General features: G+C 43.7%; 1 protein-coding gene across 11 annotated transcripts in view; it reads left to right on the top strand.

Moving 5' to 3' along the window:
* FAT3 (FAT atypical cadherin 3) overlaps positions 1 to 22,598 on the top strand; it is a 745,081-nt gene that overhangs the window by 388,122 nt on the left and 334,361 nt on the right. For all 11 annotated transcript variants that reach the window (XR_014008884.1, XM_081197246.1, XM_081197247.1 and 8 more), the window contains 6 exons: positions 1,015 to 1,211; positions 2,424 to 2,577; positions 7,434 to 7,667; positions 13,571 to 13,960; positions 19,386 to 19,600; positions 21,008 to 21,145. Coding sequence is in view for 10 of the 11 variants with exons in the window: in XM_081197246.1 (XP_081053372.1) it covers positions 1,015 to 1,211; positions 2,424 to 2,577; positions 7,434 to 7,667; positions 13,571 to 13,960; positions 19,386 to 19,600; positions 21,008 to 21,145 (1,328 nt within the window). In the remaining variant the exon portion in view is untranslated. The remainder of the gene's footprint in view (positions 1 to 1,014; positions 1,212 to 2,423; positions 2,578 to 7,433; positions 7,668 to 13,570; positions 13,961 to 19,385; positions 19,601 to 21,007; positions 21,146 to 22,598) is intronic.

Below are 22,598 nucleotides of genomic sequence, written 5' to 3'. Positions count from 1 at the left end.
TTTGTGTGTTCTGCAGACACACGCACGCACGCAACAAAAATTGTAATGAAAATAGAAACAACACTGCAGTGTGATAAAAGCTTTCATTAGACGATTCCTTAATGGAAACCTGCTGCACTCCCTTGATTGCATAATCAAGAGCTAATGAAATTGTCTTGGTAACAAGAGTGAGGGGGTTGTAGTACATTCTCTCTTGAGACTGAAGTGGAAAGACAGTCGTGCCGTCGTGAAGAGGAGGCTATTGATTGTTCACAGTTTGAGTCTGATTGCCCTTAATGCAAGCTAAACAACGGGATCATCTCAAAACTTTATTGTTATTGTTTCCTTGAAAGTTACCAGTTTTGACTTGTGGGAGAAGCTTTTGGAATAGTTGCAGAAGACAGGACCACAGTTAACCAAATAGTTATCAGGAGTCTAAAGCAAAGCTGACCACCTGTACTGTTTTGCTAGTGTCAGCTCTGGAAAGATTTTGTGAAATTGGGAGGGTTGAGTGCAGGTGAGGAAGCAAGTAAAATAAAACCAAAGTCAGCTCCTTCTCTTGATGAAAGCCATTCAAGGTTGGAACACCTCCAGGCTTTCACTTTTTGTGAGACTTCCCACAAACGGGAACCATATAAGGTAAAGGGACCCCTGACCATTAGGTCCAGTCGTGGCCGACTCTGGGGTTGCGGCACTCATCTCGCTTTATTGGCCAAGGGAGCCGCGTACAGCTTCTGGGTCATGTGGCCAGCATGACTAAGCCGCTTCTGGCAAACCAGAGCAACGCACAGAAACGCCGTTTACCTTCCCGCCAGAGTGGTACCTATTTATCTACTTGCACTTTGATGTGCTTTCAAACTGCTAGGTTGGCAGGAGCAGGGACTGAGCAACGGGAGCTCACCCCATCGCGGGGATTCGAACCGCCGACCTTCTGATGGGCAAGTCCTAGGCTCTGTGGTTTAACCCACAGCGCCACTCGCGTCCCTGGGGAACAATATATGTGGCTCTAATGACAGTTAATGTCTCTTTCCACAGGAGGAAATCCCAAAGGGAAGTTCGCCCTTGGCATGGTTCAGAATGAATGGAAGGTTTATGTCAAGAGACCATTAGATCGGGAAGAACAGGATGTCTACCTTCTGAATATTACAGCAACTGATGGACTGTTTGTAACACAGAGTGCTGTGGAAGTGATTGTCACAGATGTTAATGACAACAGCCCTGTCTGCGATCAGGTTGGTTGGCAACATATTTTTTTTAACAAAATTAAAAATAGAGTGTTGTTGTCTAGGTTTATATATCACACCTTCCCATTGGCAAATTTAAATTGGCCAGTGAAATGCCTGGACAATGCAGTACAAAATCGTACCAGATAAGGAGCATCACAAAGACCAGGGATGTATATAGGTGCTTCTCCATATGTTGACTACAACTCAGACATACATCATTTTATTTGTATGTCACCTTTCCAGAGCTAAAACCAAGCTCAAGGCGGCTTACAACATGACAGCATTTACATAACTACAAATGTAGCAAAAGTAGTCATAAACGATAAATAAAGCATGCCAAAAAGTTCGACCATATTGAACAATTTCCATATAAATCGTAAAATCTGAAAATAAAGATAAAGTGGTACCTTGGTAATTGAACGGCTTGGATCCTGAACAAATCGGCTCCTGAATGCCACAATCCCAGAAGTGAGTGTTCCGGTTTGCGAACGTTTTTCTGAAGCTGAACATCCGACGCGACTTCTGCAGCTTCTGATTGAGTGCAGGAAGCTCCTGCAGCCAATCGGAAGCCATGCCTTGGTTTTCAAACCTTTTTGGAAGTTGAACAGAATCCCGGAATGGATTAAATTTGAGAACCAAGGTACAACTGTACACAAATTAGTATGCCCCCTCACCAACAAAAAACCCTCAACAATACCAACCCAAGAGCCTGTTTAGTAGCCTCTACTTTTGTAGCTGGAGTCAGTCCAGGCCCCACCCTCCCAGGCCAAGTGAAAAAAAGCCTGCAAAACAGGGGATAGGTCTTCTAGGACTCACAGCCAAGGTGGTCTTCTATCATCCCTGAGTATCCACTTAATTTATACTGGAAAGCTTGGGTTTGTATTTTCTGTACCTTGGGGGGGGGGGGTTTGCAAGTCCAATGCTGAGATGTCCATGAGATAATGAGAAATTGGAAATGTGAAGCTGTCATTGGCCCACCTAGCTCAGTATCGTTTACACGGGCTGGCAGCAGCTCCCTGGCATCTCCGGCAGGGGACATTCCCAGTCCTACCTGGAGATGCCGGGAATTGAATCTGGAACCTTCAGTGTGTAAAGCAGATACTGTGCTGCTGAGCTATGGCCCCTCATTGCGCAAAAGCCATCTCTTTTCTAAAGCCATACATACAGTTTCATTCACAACAGCAATCACATCCTGTCGTTTTGGTTTTTGGTTCTCAGGTCACATATATGGCATTGTTTCCCGAGGACATTCCACCCAACAGAGTCATCCTTAAAATGGGCGCCAAAGACGCGGACATCGGATCCAACGGGGAAATTCGTTACTCGCTGTACGGCCCTGGGAACAACAAGTTTTTCTTGGAACCAGAAAGTGGTAAGATGAAAATAGTCTTCACTGCTGGTTTAATATTGGAATGATGGCTCTCTCTGTATGGTCTGCATGTCACGCTGAGGAGTTTAATGCTAGGTTACTGCCGAGCCATAGAAATGTGCGCTGCAGATTCTCATAAAAGAAGTTGTTTAAATTGTTCTGGAAGAGGGTGTGGTTACATCTGTCTGTCTTGAAGAAGGAGCAGAAGAAAATTGTTAGGACTGATGCTGCTTTGAAAGGTAAGGCAGTATCCCTTTGTTAAATGTCTGGCAAAGAGAAGCAGAAGGAAGTACTGCTGGGTCAAGCTGCAATTTATCCCCCCCCCGGGGGGGGTGAAGGCCCAACTGGTCTGATTGGCCAGCCGAGCCCTCCCCCAGGAAGAGGCCCACCCAAAAGCCCATCAGACTGGCCAGTCACCGGTAGGCAGACAGCCAGACCCCTGTCCCCCTCGCCAGATTGCTGCAAGGCCTCAAAACCGCCCACCATCAAGGTAAGCGGACTTGTTAAGTAGAAGGAAAACGGGGGTGACCATTAGAGCAGAGCTTTCCAAACTGTGTGTCGTGCGAACACTCCCCTTGCTCTTCCTGGGGCTGGAAAAGGGTTAGTTTAAACTCTGGTTTGCTAGTAAAACTGAATTACAGTGGTTCCCCGCAAGACGAATGCCTCGCAAGACGGAAAACCCACTAGACGAAAGGGTTTTCCGTTTTGGAGGTGCTTCGCAAAACGAATCTCCTATGGGCTTGCTTCGCAAGACGACAATGTCTTGCGAGTTCCTGCTGGTTTTTTTCCCTCCCCCCCCCTTTTCTAAGCCGCTAAGCCGCTTATCAGCTGATCCGATCAGCAGATAAACCGCTAGACGAAGAGAATCACAGAACGGATTCTTTTCGTCTTGCGAGGCACCACTGTACTGTGTCATGAAATGATGCATGTCTAAAAAGCGTGCCACCAGCATGAAAAGTTTAGGAAGCTCTGCGTTAGAGGGAACAATGGGAACAGGAAAAATAACAGCTCACTCCCCATTGAAAAGACAGAGTAAACAGTACAGAGGCAAGGTAGCTTACAGCTTATTGTGCTGAGTAACTGATGCTTGAAAAGCTAGATATTCCTAGGGATGGAATAGAGCTATCATCAACTCCTTGATTTTTTTTACCTAGATCTGAGGGGTCTGTTTCCCTGCAGATCGATATCATGTAAGCCTGTCACGAGACAATAAAAAAGAACCAGTCCAGCATCTTTTTTCCCATAGTGACCAACCAGATGCCTCTAGGAAGCCCATGTGCAACAGAACATAAGGGCAGTAGCCCTCTCCAGTTGTTCCTCCCCAGCAACCAGTATTATGCCTCCAAATATGGAGAATGAACACAGATATCCAGATGCACAGTAGCGGCAGTCAGAACCCTATACGGAGGCCACAGAGACCTCCTATGCCTGGCTTCAGACAAGGAAGGTGAAGGAGCTGTTGCACTTTCTATTGCTCTACGAAAATCTCCCACACACCAACACAACCTGCTGCTGTCTTTTGATGAAGCTGGAGCTTCTCATTTGCTGAGGCAGCTGCTGCATTTGCTTGCTCAGGGGGGATTTGTGTAAGCAGGCAAGGACCTCCTGCTTTGAAGAGACAGCCATAAGGGCTGCGGATGAGAGGTTTGTGTGAGGCATGGATGTGAGACCTTCCTTTTTCCTCTCCCAAGGGCAGGGGAGAAGAAAGGAACCACTGCTCCCACTGCTGCTGCCCCACACAGCCTATCCGCAAGGCCGGCTGAGGACCTGATAACAGGGAAGGCAGAGAAATTCAGTACAGTTTGCACTCAAAGGAAACCTACATGATTCACACTTTCCCAAAAAAGAATACACAGGCTGAAGCACAAACAGCCTTCAAAACTCGAACCTATCCAAATGTTGCAATGTGATACTGCAGCCAGGTGACATGTACAAAGTGCATTTATTTTTTTAAAAAATGAATGTACTGGTGAATGTAACATAAAAATGCATTGCAGCGAGGAAAATTGGTTTGCAAAAAATGTACATACTAGGGGAAATTGCATAGAAAAAAGTGTATGTATTAGGAGAAATATACACTAAAATCCTTATTAATTTTCATGCAGACTTTTTTCTTAATTCAAACAGATGTGGAAATGTGGAGAACTCAACTTAAGACGGGGAAAACGAGAAAACATAAATTGACAGATCCATCCATCCTTAAGTGTCAGACAGATCCTAACCGTGGTGGGTGGGAGGGAACATAAGAAGCTGCCTTATGATGAATCGGGCTATTGGCTCATCTCAGGAATGGCTCTCCTAGTGGGGCAGGAACAGCAGCAATAGCCTCCCAGCAGCTGAGCCTCTGGTGCTTACTGGGAGGAGCAAGGTGGCAGCAGGGTTGGGGCTGTGCAGACACACTGGTGTGTTACAGTAGCTTCCTCAATTAGTGAAAGGTTCTGTTGGACCTAGAAAGAGGCTAAGCTTGGCTCCAGATTTGAGCCCCCCACCTCCAAAGTTAGTTTCTCCAATTGACACCAAGTGACAATATGGCCCCCTCCATAGTGTGTCTCTCCCAAACCACAGGCTTACCTAATTGAAAGGTTTGGGTCTGGGAAACTGCCCTCCATTTCAATTTCCTGTGCTACATTGGGAGCTTCAGGGCATGCTGGGAAAATCGTAATGACCAGCAGCTTCTCAGACCAAGGCATGGGCACAGTGGGAGAGCCAAAGCAATGCCAGCAGCTACCCACAGTTGCTAGGTGCTGGCATGCAGCAGAAAGCATTGCTTTTCTCATGGATCAGGAAGAATATCTGCTTATGTTCAATGAAGTTGCAATCAGATGGAGTTGCTGGCTAATTTTAACATAGCACAGATACTGAAAGCAGAAAGCTCCAGTAAGTTTGGTGCTTTGCCATATCCCATGCAGTGAGAAAGACACGAGGAAGGCAAGGGTTATGTGCTGTGATAGTAAAGAAGCTGTGATGCCACTTTAAAAGCACAGAGACCTCCATGGTTAATTAATTATCCCATCAGCAGGTGCAAGGAGTTTGTGCTTTCAAGAAAAAAAGGCAATAACATTTTGTGAGTATAACACCGAAATTGAAGGATGTACAGGCACTTCCAGACTGTCGCCATCTTGGTGTGGGACTTAGTCACTTTGCTGACAGGTTCAGGCTGTGCAATTATTGTTGAGAGGTCTTGTACAACAAATCCACTACCCCCAAAGATAAGAGTTTTAGCAATAAATGTGCTGGAATGTACTGCATAAGACTTGATTTAATACGACACCATCTAATCTCCATGCAAACAAATTGGAACCATTGTTGATTAAGTAGCCAACATCGTCTAATCTCCCTGCAAGCAAATCAGGATGAGTGCTCAATAAACAGGTCACCAAGAAGCACCCACTGTGGCTGGGAAGGCAGAGTACAACATAGGACAGCGTGCGCACAGCTCTCTTCAGAGCAACAGCAGTCCATGTGATTGGTAGGCATTATGGATGCTTTGGATTGGACAGACCTAATACCAGAAGCCTGTTCTTCCTTCCTTGCCTGATCAGCATAACAGTAGACTTTGCCTAGTGTTCTCCAGCTTCTCTTTCAAGCTGCAATTCCAGCAACTGGCTTCAGGGTCCCTGGAATGAAGAAAGTAGCATCCAAGTGTAGGTCTGAATCCAACAATCACACCTTGACCCTGGCAATGTGGTAGAAAGTGTTAAGCGAACACGTCTGTCATTGGCTATCCCAGCTATCATGTCTACATGCTGCATGAGTTGTAGTAGACCTCTGAATACCAGTTGGCAGGGAGTGGGGGAACGAGAAGAGGACTAATGCCCCCATGTCTTGCTTGTGGACTACCCAAGAGACAACTGGTTGGTCACTTGGTGAAGCAGGAAGCTGCACTCAATACAGGCCTTTGGTCTGATTCTGCATTTCTTATGATTGCAAAACCCATGAGTTGTCAAAACCTTGGCATGCCACTACCCGTCCTATGTGTTAAGTCAAAAGTTGTTGAATGCAAAATTTGTTCATTGCGTAAGAACCAAAGAAGGAAGAGAAAAATCCGGTGGTTTGCTTCAACTAAAATCAATGACTTTGCGTTAACTATTTGAAGAACAAAGCATGCTTGCTTCAACTCATAATGATCTTGGGCACATCCTTTTATAGAATCATTTTACTATGTCCTTGGGACAAGCAAACGTTCAAAAATACGTATCCTCCTGAGAATTGCAAGTGGAAGGTAGCTTGGGCAAGAGAGCTTTCCCATATCCCATAAAGATATCAAGAGAGCTTTCCTATATCCCATAAAGATATCAATGGAGGCCTGGGGGCCTGTTGCACAGTGTGTGCTGGGGCACAGTAGACTGCAGTGTGGGAAGCTGGAATTGCCTGAATTTGGGTGGAAGCACTTGAGCAAGATGCAAAGGGAAAGAGGAGATTGGGCAGTTCCTTTCTGTGATATTCCTTTTGCTCAGTTCTTAGGTTGTGAAGAGTTTGGATTTGATATCCCGCCTTTCACTCCGTTTCAGGAGTCTCAAAGCGGCTAACATTCTCCTTTCCCTTCCTCCCCCACAACAAACACTCTGTGAGGTGAGTGGGGCTGAGAGACTTCAAAGAAGTGTGACTAGCCCAAGGTCACCCAGCAGCTGCATGTGGAGGAGCGGAGACGCGAACCCGGTTCCCCAGATAACGAGACTACCGCTCTTAACCACTACACCACACTGGCTCTCACACCATACTGGCTCATACCGGTGAACCATTTTGAAAGTGAAATTGCATTGCAGCAACAGAGCAATAGTAATAGTAACAACAAATGGCGAGAATGATGTTGACTCTGGTTTCATTTCTCCCCCCATTTTCCAATCAATTGATTTTAGGGGAACTCAAAACCTTAGCCCCATTAGACCGCGAGAAGATCCCTGTGTACAACCTGATCGCAAGGGCAACAGACGGAGGAGGAAGGTTTTGTCAGTCCGAAATCCATCTCATCCTGGAAGATGTTAATGATAACCCACCAGCGTTTTCTTCTGACCATTACACCGCATGTGTCTATGAGAACACGGCCACGAAAGCTTTGCTGACGAGAGTCCAAGCCAACGATCCTGATGTAGGTAAGTCAATAAGACTGCAATGGATGCAAACCACAAATATTTTGTAGGTTGGCAGAGCTTGCAAACCTCTGTTCTTTGCCTACATTCTTCTTCTACTTTCTGCTTTCTTAACACTAGTAACATCGGAACATAAGCAAGTGTCTTAGTTGGACCGTTGGTCCATGTAGCTCAATATTTTCTACACAGACTGCCAGCAGCTCTCCAGGGTATCATACTAGGCACATTGCCAGCCCTACCCAGAGATGCTGGTAATTCAACCTGAGACCTTCCTCATGAGGAACATGTGCTGTACCACCAAGCTACAGTTTGTGTTAAAACCAATGTAGAATGCAGCATACAGCCTTTGAATTCCTTGTAAACACAGTGTTCTTCTCAGATCTTAACTTACCTGATGACTTCTGAGTATCAAAGTTTTGATTTTTCAATATGAATTATTCAAAACTTGGGATTCGTATTTTGAAATCCGAACTTTCAGAATAACAGTAAGGGAGTCTTTGAACTTGGAATTTCAGGTTAAATGTTGGCGTTTAGATCTCGGGTTCAGACATTTTTAGCGCTTGGAAATGCAAGTGTAAAATTCCTTTGCAGAATTTTATTGCATCTACAGTTCTCTACTTTTGTGATGTGTAAGCCAGGGCACTTGATGTCCGAAATAAGCGATTACGGCAGTTCAGAAGAAAGCTTGGAGTCAGCAGCTTTTATGGTAATGATTACTAGTAGAGACATCACTTGAAGCTTTCATTCTATAATTTTCATCCTGCAGACCTTCAATTCTCCATACTGATTAGCTATTAGGGTCAAATGCTAGTAACGCAAAATGCTAGTAATGAAACATGACAGTATTGATATGTGGATATTAAAAGGGAGATCTCTTGATTCAGCACTCTGCTAATACAGCAATAAATCTTTCCATACTGAAGACATGAAGCCACCATATACACTTGCCGTTTGCAAACATGCCCTGCACTTGGTTTTATGGTGCACTTTAAAAGTTTATTTCTGTTATAGAAGAGTGGGGAGGGGGCAGAGTCAAGAGGGCAGCTTCTAATTATTAGTTTGAGGAAAGTTAGTAAAGTTTTTACGATGCACGGGGGGGGATGGGAAGCATCCTGTGAAAGAGACAAAAAAAAAATCCAATCTCAAGATGCTGCAGAAAGAGTAATTCATGTTTTTATTAGTGACTAATGAGAACAGGCCTTTCGGGGGGGGGGTGTTTGCAAGAAATGGTACAACAATTAATAAGCTGTACTTAAAACATATGAAAATCTCCAAATACAATCTCAAAAGTAACATATTTATATAAACTCTCATTACTATCATTCACACAGAAATTCCAGTCAGTAACAGTGTTGTCTCCATATCTTGTAGGAAAGCCTGTTCTCGCTGAATTGTGTTGGGCACTCTGTTCTTTTATTTTTTTAAAAAAGTGCATTACTCTTTCTTCAGTATCCTGAGATTGGTTCTCTCTTTTTTGTCTTTCGGGATTTTTAAAACCCTGAAGTAGGGAAATCCTGGGGAGAATGACCTCCCTAACACCCCTGTGTATAATTAGAAGATAGTTTGTCTCATCAGAACTACATAATTCAGGCAACTGGTGGTAATCCAAGTAGCCACAACCAGGTTAACTAATTAAATGCTTCACAGACATGCTCCTCATACCTTTTCTCTGTGTCAAAGGCTGGGGGGGGGGGAGTCTATGAAGTAACCTTAAGACATCTGTTACTTTCAAACATCACACAAAACCATGGTAGTTTGTGCCAGCCTTCACAAGCCAATGCCCTTGAGATGTTTTGAACTATACTCCTATCAGCTCCTGCCAGAATGGCCTCTCAAAAGTCTCCAGCCTATCTCTGGGCAATGAAACTGGAGGAACAATTTCACCATATTTCTCTGTGTCAGGGGAAAGAAATTGTACAAGAGTTTTTTGGGGATGATGAGGCACACCACTGTGGGAAATATTTGGCAAAAACTCTGTAGAATGGCCTTTTTCTGGGGAACTAAGGAAAGGGGAAAATATCGGGGGGGGGGTTCCCTTTCAGAAAAAAACTATTCTGAGAATATTTGGCTCAGCTCTATAATTTGTTATATACAGAGAAGCATCCAGTTGTTCAGTTCCCCTTCCTTGTTGAAGTTGTACAACCGAGGCATAGGTTTATCACCTCAGTGAAAATGTAGCTCAGAGATGTGCAGGAAAGGGACCCACAAACTTACTCAGTAGCCCACTGTGATTTTGAGCTTGGAAGAGGATGGTCATAGGTGTTGATGGCTGACTAATCCAGATTTAATGATCTTCAGAACTGCATAGCTGGATGAGAAGTTCTTTCTGCTCCAGCATTTTCTCTCCAGTGGTGTTGCAAACCATCTCCTATTGCTTATCCCTGCACCTGGTTATGAGAGATGTTCTCTGTCTTACTCTCAACATTTTTGTCTTCATGTGGAAGGAAAACACAACAAATCGCAAAGGATCTCAAACCCATTATAAGGCATGCTATATGTTTCTCCTCATTACATCTCAGACCAGTAGAAATGGATCCCATGTGACGTCTCCATACCAAACAATTACTAAAACGAAATCTTCCAAATCCTCACTGACAAATAAAAAATTCAAGCTATCTGTAACCCCATATTTATGTGCCGTATAACCCACCAATGCCTTCTCTTGAGGCCACGGGGTATTCTAAGCAATACAAATAAATAACAGTAATGATGGATGATAAAACCATCATTTAAATGCCTTGCATTTGTGATGGCTTCTGAATGCTCGGCCACATATCCTTTGTGTATCAGAATAGACAGATAATAAAATCATCATTTAAATGCCACATACTTTTAATGACTTCTGAGTGTTTGGAAATATATCCTATGTGTATTGACCCTGCAGATGATAAATGGTAAAATTATTGTTTAAATACCATTTGGGCTTAATGACTTTTCCTAGGCTTATGATACTGTCTCGGTTATATTAAGAAGGGTGGTTTTTCTTCTTCTTGTCAAGTCTTCCTCCATAGAGGGTGATCTAATCTTTCGTAATGCAATTTAAGCGAGAGTCCGTGTTCTGTTTTTGTGGCTGCTCGTTACGAATATGGTTGGAGGAAACGGAGTCCCCCAGATCCCTCTGGTGAAGCAGCTGCACTTCTGCTATATCAGGCAGAAAACAAAAGTAATTTTCCGTTGCTTTTGATCATCTTCACACACCCCCGCCTTCTTTTTAATTTTTTTTTACCATGCATTCCTGTCACTGCAAAAAGACATAAAATACCGACACAAAATTTTAAATTAACAGAATATGCCTGGGAGGAAGATCAGTAGCTCTGGTGTGTCTGATTAATGTCAAGCTTTTAAGTTTCTGCTTTCGAACAATGGGGCCGCAATTCTGCAACTGCCTCTGAGGATAAGGAATCACCAGCTTCAGTACATTGTCACTTTTACAGCAATGTTCTTTGTTTGCTGTTTCCGTTGCTGGGCTGTAGAAATAAATACATCAACATGGGAACGTATATGGCTTTGCTTTGGCATTTGCGTTTAATTAGGTTTCAAGTAGCTGTCCCGCTACAGTGGAAAGAAATTTGGCAATCACAACAATACTTTCCCTTCAGGTCTCGAGTCAGCTTCAGCGTACGACTCCCTGTAATTCGGGAAGTGGCTGTGGTTGGCTCTCTTGTTTAGCAGACCTCTCCACCCCTGAGTGTTAACAGAGAAGGATGGGCACCCAGAGACAAGACACTTTGAAATAAGAGCAGTTCCAAGTGGCAGCTTCCTTGGCAATGGGAAACAGGAAGTGGAGCAGGAAGTGCCTCAAAGGAGCTGCCATTTTGAACTGTGAACAGTTGCTATGTTGCCCCGGGGTGGTCCTGCTAGCCTGTTCAGCACAATCTGTAGAGGAGATCTTAGATTGCAAAATGAGTTTCTTTTAATAGATATGAACGTGATTCGTTGTGCTTTATTTCTCCCATTTTTCTTCTCCCACTTTCTCTCAGCGGCTTCATTGGTCACACCTTGTCCCTTGCCTCTTACAACGTGGGCAGTGGTTTTTGTTTATTCTCTTCGTCTTTCTTCCTCCTGCCGAGTTTGGTAATTAGAACGTTGACTTAATAGTCATTGTCAGGCAACCTGATACCTGAGGCAGAAAATCCAAATACCACCCATCCCCTATGGGAATGAAAACAATATGCAAAATAACTGACAGTTTTACTATCTTCCACAGTGCTCAAAAATCTGTTGCCCGAGGGATACCCTCTCATCTTGCTTAATGGTGTTACCAGCCCTGATTACTGCAACTTAGAAGAAGTGCAGTTAACTCTGTTCCAGTGCCTGGTGTCAACACAGAGCTCTGATTGGCCTATTGCACCAGCCCTTTCCAGGTGTTCTGCCTGAGCACGGGAGGGAAGAAAAATGTGTAGGAGGTTGGCGACACATGCCCCACCCCAATGCCCCTGTACACATTGCCACCCCCAACCTTCACATGTTTACGTGAAGTCTTCTAAGCACATCAGCAGGGTTCCTGATCATAAAGAGGCTTCTCAGTACGTTTAGTCAAACACGCACAGGTATCTTCTTTAGACCTTCCAGCACAACCTGGGCAGCGTACCTGCCCAGTTTGCATAGGATTCTTGGGGCAGGATTCTTGTACACATAACCCCTCCTCTCCAGACACACTTTTTGGCACACACTTTGGTCATCCCACCACGTTCTGGTGGGATGACCAAAGACAGCTCTGTGTCACAGTTCAATGGGAATGGTATCCCAAGCGGTACAGGGATCAGAGGAGAGAACAAGCTGTCAGCCCCCTGGTTTGGCAGTCTGTGTAGTCTAAAGCAGGCAAAAAAAAGAAGAAGTAGTAGTAGTCTTGTTCTGTAACTAATGAGTGGCACTTCAAGCTAGGTGCAAAAGGTTACATTGCAGAGGCAGGGTGAGGAGCAATCATGTCCTCTTGTCTGGCACATTATCACACTAGGAAACAATTTGCTTCAGCTGAGGGACAGACCATGTCCTAAAGGTGGCATTGTATTAGCTCCCTGGGTCACCTGACTGGGTGCCAAGTCAACTGACAGAGCTTGTAAGGCTGCCCAGGTGGTATCTCTGCATACCACCGTGCAGCCTGAGGCTCCTTCAGCTGCCTCAGTGGTGCAGGAACTTGGTGTTGCGATCACACAGGGTCCCCGGACGTTTCACCGTCTATTGATCCCTGTGCCACCACTTTATTTCTCGCTGCCACCACCCAGGCCCTACCTGGTACAATACTGAGTCCAGTCAGGGTTAAATTGGAACATAAACTTCTGTTTATTTATTGCAGTTTAACAAGCGTGTGGTTCCATAAACAGTCTCAGTCAATTACAATCATGGGGTGCCTATCCAGACCTATAACTTCCGCTCCCTGCTCTCACTCACTAAACCACCTCTCAGATATTTACTCGTCTTCCTAGCTCCTAACTGTTCCTGACTCAGCTTATTTCGCTACACTAACTCAACCTACCCACAAACTCTATCCCAATTCACTCCCACTCCAACCAACCTCCCGACGAACTCCTCCCTTTGCCGCTCCCAGAGCTGGTTTTATAGTCCCTCTGACTCCACCCCCCTGGATCCTGATTGGGTAACCTGTTTAACTATTTCCCCTCCAGCACTTTCAAATGTTAACATCACACTTGGCCTCTGGGAATTCCAGTTTGCCACCTTGCCCTCACCCACCACCATCTTGCTCTGTTCATCATGGGCTCTGTTCATATTTCAGTGTCTCTGTGTCCTTTTTGGAAATGCCCCAGAGCAAGCATAATTGGATCTCGTCTCATGAAATGCTGAAATGATTACCTCCCTTCTGGACTCTTATTTCTCACAGGGCAGATGTTACAACATTGGTCTCCTTAATTAACAGCGCCTTCTATTTCTTCTTCTTTTCTTCTTAGGTGTGAACAGAAAGATTGTCTATTCCCTAGCAGATTCTTCAGGCGGCTTTTTCTCTGTGGACAAATCCTCGGGAATCATCATCTTGGAGCATCCATTGGATAGAGAACTCCAGCCATCGTATAATGTCACTGTCAAAGCCACAGACCAGAGCATTGTGCAGACCCTGTCCTCGTTCGCCACGGTGACCATTACGGTTCTAGACATTAACGACAACCCTCCTGTCTTTGAGAGGAGAGACTACCTTGTTTCAGTGCCTGAGGACACCTCGCCCAATGCTGAAGTTCTCTCCGTTTTTGCCACAAGCAAAGACATTGGTACAAATGCAGAGATCACCTACATCATCAGGTCTGGGAATGAAAAGGGGAAATTCAGGATCAATTCAAAGACAGGTATGTAAGGGAGGGAAAGTGTCATTAAAAAGTATTTAAATTTCAGGAAAGAAAAAGGAGACATAACAGGAGCAGCAGAAGACGGGTTGTGTTGTGTGTGGTGTTGTTGTTGTTTAGTTGTTTAGTCGTGTCCGACTCTTCGTGACCCCATGGACCAGAGCAAGCCAGGCACTCCTGTCTTCCACTGCCTCCCGCAGTTTGGTCAAACTCATGCTGGTAGCTTCGAGAACACTGTCCAACCATCTCGGCCTCTGTTGTGCCCTTCTCCTTGTGCTCTCCATCTTTCCCAACAGCAGGGTCTTTTCCAGGGAGTCTTCTCTTCTCATGAGGTGGCCAAAGTATTGGAGCCTCAGCTTCAGGATCTGTCCTTCCAGTGAGCACTCAGGGCTGATTCCCTTCAGAATGGATAGGTTTGATCTTCTTGCAGTCCATGGGACTCTCAAGAGTCTCCCCCAGCACCATAATTCAAAAGCATCCATTCTTTGGCAATCAGCCTTCTTTATGGTCCAGCTCTCACTTCCATACATCACTACTGGGAAAACCATAGCTTTAACTATATGGGCCTTTGTTGGCAAGGTGATGTCTCTGCTTTTTAAAATGCTGTCTAGGTTTGTCATTGCTTTTCTCCCAAGAAGCAGGCGTCTTTTAATTTTGTGACTGCTGTCACCATCTGCAGTGATCATGGAGCCCAAGTGTGTATTACTTTGATCATATTCACATGCTTTTGTAAAGTACTCTTTGCAACAATCCTATAAAGTACCCTACTAATATTACTGTTATCATATGACATATGGGTGGAACTGGCATTGACCAATGATGGTTCATGGTGTATCAACATTCAAAATGCAAACTTTTTGGCATGTAGCACATGCTAGAGATCAAGGATAAGTTTGTTCTGCATTTTTAAGTGAACCAACCTTAATTTGCATCTCCTGAACTAATCTGCCAGTTGGAACATCAATTATCCTCTGGATTTCATACTTCTCTGGATTGTCTGATAACAGTTCTTGGCTCAAAAAACATAGCAAAGTACATTTTTAAAAGCATAACAGGCTGGAATGTGTTCAGAAATAGGTACATGGAGATAAAATGTGCATCTAAATGCTTTTCTGTGTTAATACTATCACGGAGAGCCATTGTGAGGTAGTGGTTAAAGTGTTGCACTAGGATCTAGGAGACCAGGTTTTAACTCTCCCAATACATTATGCAATCTCATCAATTGCCCATAGGCTTCAGTATAATTGTCCAAAGTCAAGGTGTTTAAATCATGCACTGAAACAACATAAATACTTGGAATTATAAAAAGTAGGTATACTGACATACAGAACCAGTCTTACAGAAGGCCAGATAATGCTCACCTCTTTAGTTTCTAGTTTCAGTATATACATCCTAGTGAGGAGGATAATTATTTTCAAAAAATCCTTAAGAAGCCATAGGTTAGCATAACGACATGTGCCTACCACCATCAGTCAGAAGTTAACACAACGATGTAGTTAACTGTGAACACAATGGAAAATCTTCCCACACCTATAAAACACCTGGGTGAAGATGAAGCCATTTCTGAGAAACTTTCGACTAGACAGAGGAAAAGAAATTAATAACACCGTAATTCAAATAGCCACAATGGCCAATGATTAAAATAACTGACAATTCAATGATATGCATTTAGCATACAAATGCAGTATAAACTATAATATAGGACACAAGTTTCATTCTTTGTTCAATCCATCTGGCATAGAGGCCTTCAAGGTGAAAATCTCAATTTCCTTTTCCTTTTTTTTTTTAGAATCCAGGGACATCAGTGAGCTGTCAGTGACTTAATCATACCTCTGTCAGGTCAAACAGCAAAGAGTAAAATGGACTTGCCAGTTAATCCTTACTGAAATCAGCAGATAGCAGTGCTTAGGAAAAACTGAAAATGCATTGTGAAATCCTTTCAGGTTTTGTCTTTTCATCCTTCAGCCAACTTTGCTTGCCTACATTTCCCCTCACTTTGGGAAGGTGTAATTGACCAGGTTCATACCTTCAGGCTCATGGCAGCTGAATCTGTCGATTTTGGCTTCTCTCATTAAGTTTGGCTCACCTCGTTTCAACATCTGTTTGAAATCGTTTTTAAAGTTCACATGAAAATTTGTCACATCTCCACGAACACAGACATTTTTCTTTGTAGTTTTGTGTAATACACACCTTTTACCTAATATACACATGTTTGTGTAATATATACTTGATCTATTATTTCACTTTAACAATAAAAACATAAATAAATTAAGGCCAGTGCAGATACAGACTGAGATAACCACCTCCACTTGAAAGGCGTGTTGCAAAAGGAAGGTCTACAATAGGAAGAATAACAGTAGTTTCCCCCAATAGTGCATCTTCGTATGTTATTTTCGCTAACGTGCATTTTTGTGCACAATTCTCCTAATGTACACAAATTCATACACAACTTTTGGCTGGAGAACTGTATCACAAAATGCAAAGAAGTGTGGATTCTGAAGGAAAGCTGCATTTTATTTATTTTCTTGCGTTTTGGTGCAGGAAATGTGGATTTGGGTCACATTAAAATGTGAAGCAAACCAATTTTTCCTCCCCGTCTTCTTCTGGGTCCTACAGAACCATGTACTCAATTTGTCAATATTCAGCCACCCTATTATAGTTACCAAAGCAAGAGAAAGGGAGAAATAGCCCTTGACCCACATACAGGGGGGATTCCAGAAAACCTAGTTTGGTGCAGTAAATTATTTATTATTGATTTTATTTAAAACACTTCTGTCCTGACCTTCAGAACTGTCAGGGTGGCTTGTAATAATTCATAAAGCACCTGTTTGCAGCTGTAAAAGGCAGCGCTGAACATTATCAGAGCAGAAGTTTAAAAACGCATTAAGAGATTAAAAACCCAGGTTAATGAAAAGGTTATATGACAGGCACCAAGGGACGTGGGTGGCGCTGTGGGTTAAACCACCGAGCCTAGGACTTGCCGATCAGAAGGTCGGCGGTTCGAATCCCTGCGACGGGGTGAGCTCCCGTTGCTCGGTCCCTGCTCCTGCTAACCTATCAGTTCGAAAGCACATCAAAGTGCAAGTAGATAAATAGGTACCACTCTGGTGGGAAGGTAAACAACGTTTCCGTGCACTGCTCTGGTTCACCAGAAGCGGCTTAGTCATGCTGGCCACATGACCCGGAAGCTGTACGCTGGCTCCCTTGGCCAATAAAGCGAGATGAGCGCCGCAACCCCAGAGTCGGTCACGACTGGACCTAATGGTCAGGGGTCCCTTTACCTTTATATGACAGGCACCAGGTGAGCTTGCCTGGGAAGAGAGTTCCACAAGCATGGTGCCACAACCCAAAAAGGTTTCCCTCACTTCTGATAGTGTGGGCACCAATAGGAGCGTCTCCATGGATGATCATATGAGAGTAGGTGTCCTCCTCATGCCAGGTTGCAAGCTGTTTGAAAGATAAGCACCAGCACTTTGAAAAATTTGAAAAATGTCTTCACTTGTCTCCAGAAAGTACAAACAGCAGGCCATAACCACATATTGTAGCTGTGAATCCTATTGGTTTGGGCAAGTGCCCTTTCTTGATCAGATCAAGATATACCAAGGAGTGACAACCTTTTGCTTCTCCAGGCAAATTATTTCCACATGTCTATAGGGTCTGTCTTTTCCTTTTGAGAACCATTGGCCTAAAATAATGAGTTGATCTTTCTCTATATTCCTCCGTCTGGCAGTTCCTTTCTTCCCTTGGTCATGAAAACTCATTTCTTACCCTGCAGTGTGTGGTTTTATTTTTTTAAAAAATGCTACTCAAGTGCACCTTAAGGTTTATTATTTAGGAGAGCTTAATGGCATTAGCATATCAACACCCCTGGAATGGGTACGGAAAATAATGGTTAAAGCTGTATTTTACAATGAAGGCAGGAAGATAAATCAATAAAATAGCCGGGGTGACGTTTAATCACCAGAGAAGGAGGGGGAAAGGCATTTATTATGCATTAATGTGTGACAGCTCCCTTATCAGCAGCTCGGTGGCAGAAACTGAAGATTCCAGGCTGTCTTATAATTATGTAAAATGCCCGATTGAGGCTTTTAAAAGGAAATCTCCTTATCCATGGACCAATGACAAATGGATGCTTTGTGCTGGTGCATGTCTGTCCTCACAGAGGGCTTCTTTCTGAGGTTGGATGGAGTGCCAACTTACATAAAATGTTGCGGGGGGCCAGGTAAGCCCCGTCCCACATAATCGATCACATGATGTGGTGCGCACACACAACTTGAATGGGAATGTCCATCAACATTGTAGGAGCCCAGCCTCCTCAAATATTTTATTGTGGGGGCCAAAGCCCCCATGGCCGCTAGGAGTTGGCTCCTATGACATCCACCTGAATACGTCAGGGCTTTTGTCAGCAGTTGTCCATTGCCTGTCTGCACAGTTGAGTCATAAACTCAGATTGGCTAGTCAATTGCCCATTTTGTGCTGTGAATCTGAGGATGTCTCAAAGAGGGGTGAGGTCAGAAGTCTTTCTGTGACAGTTCTTTTGGTTCCAGTTCTTATATTACTGTACTTTAAGATAGGAAATTGTGCATAAACCTCGTGCCCAACTCATCCTTACATGAGGATTTATAAGGTATTTGCAGGCTGCCTACCCTGGTTGGCTTCTGTGAGAATAGGATGCTTGGATAGATGGGTCTTTGGCCTGATCCAAGAGGATTATTCTTATGTCCTTAACCATGGTTAATAGTATCTCTGATTTCTGCAAAAGAAAAATTTAATACATAATTTTTATTAGTTTTTTAACATATCATTTTCAACAGTAATTAAACATACTTTTAGATCTTATTCAATTTTTTTGACTTCCAACAATCCTGTCTGAAAATTTTCCAATCTAATCACTTAGTATGCATTTCTTATCTTCCCTATTACATTTCAAACTCATAACCAATATCTCTGTATCTCTATCTTTTTCTACTTTGTAACACTTCGTATATTTCTCCTTACAAAACTTCTTGTAGTCCTACTAGTGTAATTTGTTGATTGCAGTTGATCTTCAAATAATTCATATACTTCTTCCACTCTTCTGTAAATCTCTGGTCCCGCAGGTTTCAAATCCTTCCTATCATTTGTCCAATTCTGCATAGTCCATTAATTTCATCTGCCATTCTTCTTTCGTCGGAATTTCTTCTTGTTTCCCTTTCTGGGCTAACAATACTCTTGCTGCAGTTGTTGCATATAAAAACAATTTAACATCTTGCCTAGATTTCTGCAATTTTTACAGGCTTCTTACAAAACAAGGAAAGGTATATCAGAACTGGTCCTCGTGTAGCCTGGCCTCTTCTGCAGTCACTGGAGTCGCTAAGATCAGTATTCAAAATCTGCTTGTGTGTCCTTAGTGTTGTGCTTTACTGAAATTCTCTCTTCCGTCTCCAAGGGTCCATATCTGTAATTGAACCTCTGGACTATGAAACGTGCAAGGACTTCTTCCTAGTCATCGAAGCCAAAGATGGGGGCAGCCCGGCGCTAAGCGCCGTGGCAACAGTGAATATAAATGTGACAGACGTTAACGATAACGCTCCGAGATTTAGCCAAGAAGTCTACAGTTCCGTCATCAGCGAGGATGCCTCAGTAGGCGATTCATTGATAACGGTGAGTTGCGAAACGTTTACCATATTGATACGCCAGCTTGGAGCCAGTATAACCAAATCCTTGTCTAGGTTTCCATGAAGTGTTTGTTTGTGTATTTTATTGGTGGGTAATTTCAATAACTTCAGAAGTGCATCAGAACCGCTGGCAGGGATTCTGTTTCTTGTACAGCACTGTCAGGAGTCACTAAGACAAGATCTTGAGGGGTCCCTAATATATATCCTGGAGCCCCTTTTGGGCAAGTCTGCAAGGAGATGGCTGAAACTGTTGCATTACCACCACCCGCGAGACATAACTCCTCCCACTCAGTGCATTACTTTTACCATTCGGGTTATAAATACTCCAGAGTCGTGCCTGTCACGGTCTGGGTAAAGACCTGGTTTGCCTATGTCGTTCTCTCCATAAGTGGAGACAGGGCTCCTTTTTACTGCAAAAATGGAGTAAACCAAAATGTATTTACTGGTCTTCTGCTGATATATTTTAAATTGAGTTTCCAAACTCTTTCAAGCCTCTAGTCATATCTGGTCACCTCCCTCTAGCCCACTGATGCAAAATACAAACCTCACCTTCAGTGCTTTCTAAAGGACCAGCCTTTAGTTTTTCATAATTCATTCCAGACATTTGCATCCTGCCTTCTGTTGGAACATCAGAGTTGTGAGCACTAACTTTAAGAAAAATGAATTCTGCAGCTAAAATCAATGATTGCAAAAGATAGATACAGATGCGCGCACACACACACAATATATATATATATATATATATATATATATATATATATATATATATGAATGAAACAGTACAGGTTTCTGATTTAGGCTACAATCTTATGCGGTTTGCCTGGGAGTAAGCCTCATTTAATTCAGTGGGGCTTACTTTTGAATGGGTGTGAAAATGCACTATTAAAATAGAAGGAATCAGATCTTTACAAAATAATAACGGTATAAGTGTTGGCACCTCATAGGGGAAGGAGCACCTTTCATACAAATTTTCCAGTCTCTCTGCACATCTCATTCCTAGGCCTGTCTGGGCCTCCCGCAAGATCTGACACATCATTTCCCTCTGTGCTTCAGTCTAAGTCTGCAGAGCTTTGTGACCTGACTGCTCCGGTTCCATGCCCCGGAACTGTCAAGCACCTAACACAAATGTTCTTGTTGAGCATTAATAGCAAGGAGCAGCAGCGTTATATTCCCTAAGATTTGCACAGAACATGCATAGATTTCATCCCTTTTGTAGTAGCGCTGAAGTCTCGTGCTGAGGAAATACAAGCCATTTTATGCATTGGAATGGTGTTATTTAATAAAGTGTGTAAGCATGTGTATCTAGTGAATCATTGTGCCATGGAATTTGTTTATGCATGAATCCGTATTTCTCACTTTCGTTTCTTCCTCCCTACCCCCATTCTCCAAAAAGCTGATAGCTGAAGACCTTGATAGTCCTCCCAATGGGCAGATCCATTTTTCCATAATCAATGGAGATCGGAACAATGAGTTTTCAATTGATCCTAGCTTGGGACTTATAAAGGTTAAGAAGAGATTGGACCGAGAAAGGGTAAGGCCACCTCAGATTCATTGCTTTTCCACTTCTTTGGAAACACAATATTTTCACATGCTAGCTTTGCTTACGACTACGGGCACCAGTGTTTAAATGTCCCTCTTGCAACAGTATAATTATCACAAGAAAATACTCCAGAATTTATATATCTTGTTTTCGATCAGCCCCAATGTACCAATGCCTTTTTAAAGCGTTTAGCAAGCTTTGACATCACTTGTTTCCAGTGGTGTTTGAAAACTCCGTTGAAAAAGATTTTCAGAAGAAGAAACTACAGTGGTTAATATAAGAGATCCTGGGGAAAGGCCACTTCATACGCAGGAAGTCCTTGATTCAACCCATGGTATCTCCAGGGAGGGCTGGGAATCTGCCACATCTGAAACCCTGGGGAGCTACTTCCAGTCAGTGTTGACAGTACTGAGCCTAGATGGACCAATGGCCTGTATTGATACAAGGCAACTTTCTTTGTAACTCTAAGGCGGAGATGACCAACATATTGCCCTCAAGACGTCCATCAGCCTTAGCTAGCTTGGTCGGAGGTCAGGAATGGAGATTAGCTGTGGACCAGTGTTTCACAAGCATGGGTCTCCAGCAGTTTTTGGACTACAGCTCCCATTATCCCTAGCTAGCCGGACCAGTGGTCAGGGATGGTGGGAACTGTAGTTCAAAAACAGTTCAAAGAGACCCAAGTTTGGGAAACACTGCTGGAGACCAACAACTTCTGGAGGGCACTATATTGTCTACCCCTGCTCTAAGAGCTACAGTTTCCAAGATCGAAAGAAGAGTGTGTGGCATTCCCAAACTACAAATCCCAGGGGTCCTCAGCTTCTGTTAGCTTTTCCTGTGGGAAGATGAGCCTACGGGGTTAGCTGACAGCAGAAGGGAGGGACAAACACAATAAAAGGGGCACAAAGACCCTGGGGATAATAGAAGCCAGTGTTGCCGGTAGGATTTACAGGTCCCAGGACAGATGGGAATAAATGAGTTTGGCCTCTGGTCTCCGAAGCGTATGAAAGAAGCAACACTCTGTCCTGTCCTGGTGCACAGAGCAAGTCGGGTCAGGAGTTGCAGAACCAAGGAGAGCTCTGAGGGAAGGTCATATGCTGGAGATGTGCAGCTTGCCAGCACACACACACCCCTCTCCATTTCATGACTGTCTTCACCAGTAAGAAGAATGCCCAAATGGGGTAGTGTCTAAAGGACAATTATACACATCCGTGTATAATCTATATACATGCCGTGCCAAAACTCAGCCCAATTCAATGTGCTCATGTTAAACACCAGTGTGAACCTGGTTTGGAATTAGACTGGGATTCCGGTTTCAGCATGGCAGCATGACTTGGATCCCAAGTATCTGAAAGACCACCTCCATCCCTTCAGTCACTCTTGGGATCACCACCCTCTTGGTAGCTCTGCCACCCTCAGAAGTGGGGGAATCGTGGCCTGGGAGAGG

This window comes from Podarcis bocagei (genome assembly GCF_964188305.1).
Source record: "Podarcis bocagei genome assembly, chromosome: 6".
Lineage (NCBI taxonomy): Eukaryota > Metazoa > Chordata > Lepidosauria > Squamata > Lacertidae > Podarcis > Podarcis bocagei.
This window is presented reverse-complemented; position numbering and strand designations above follow the sequence as displayed.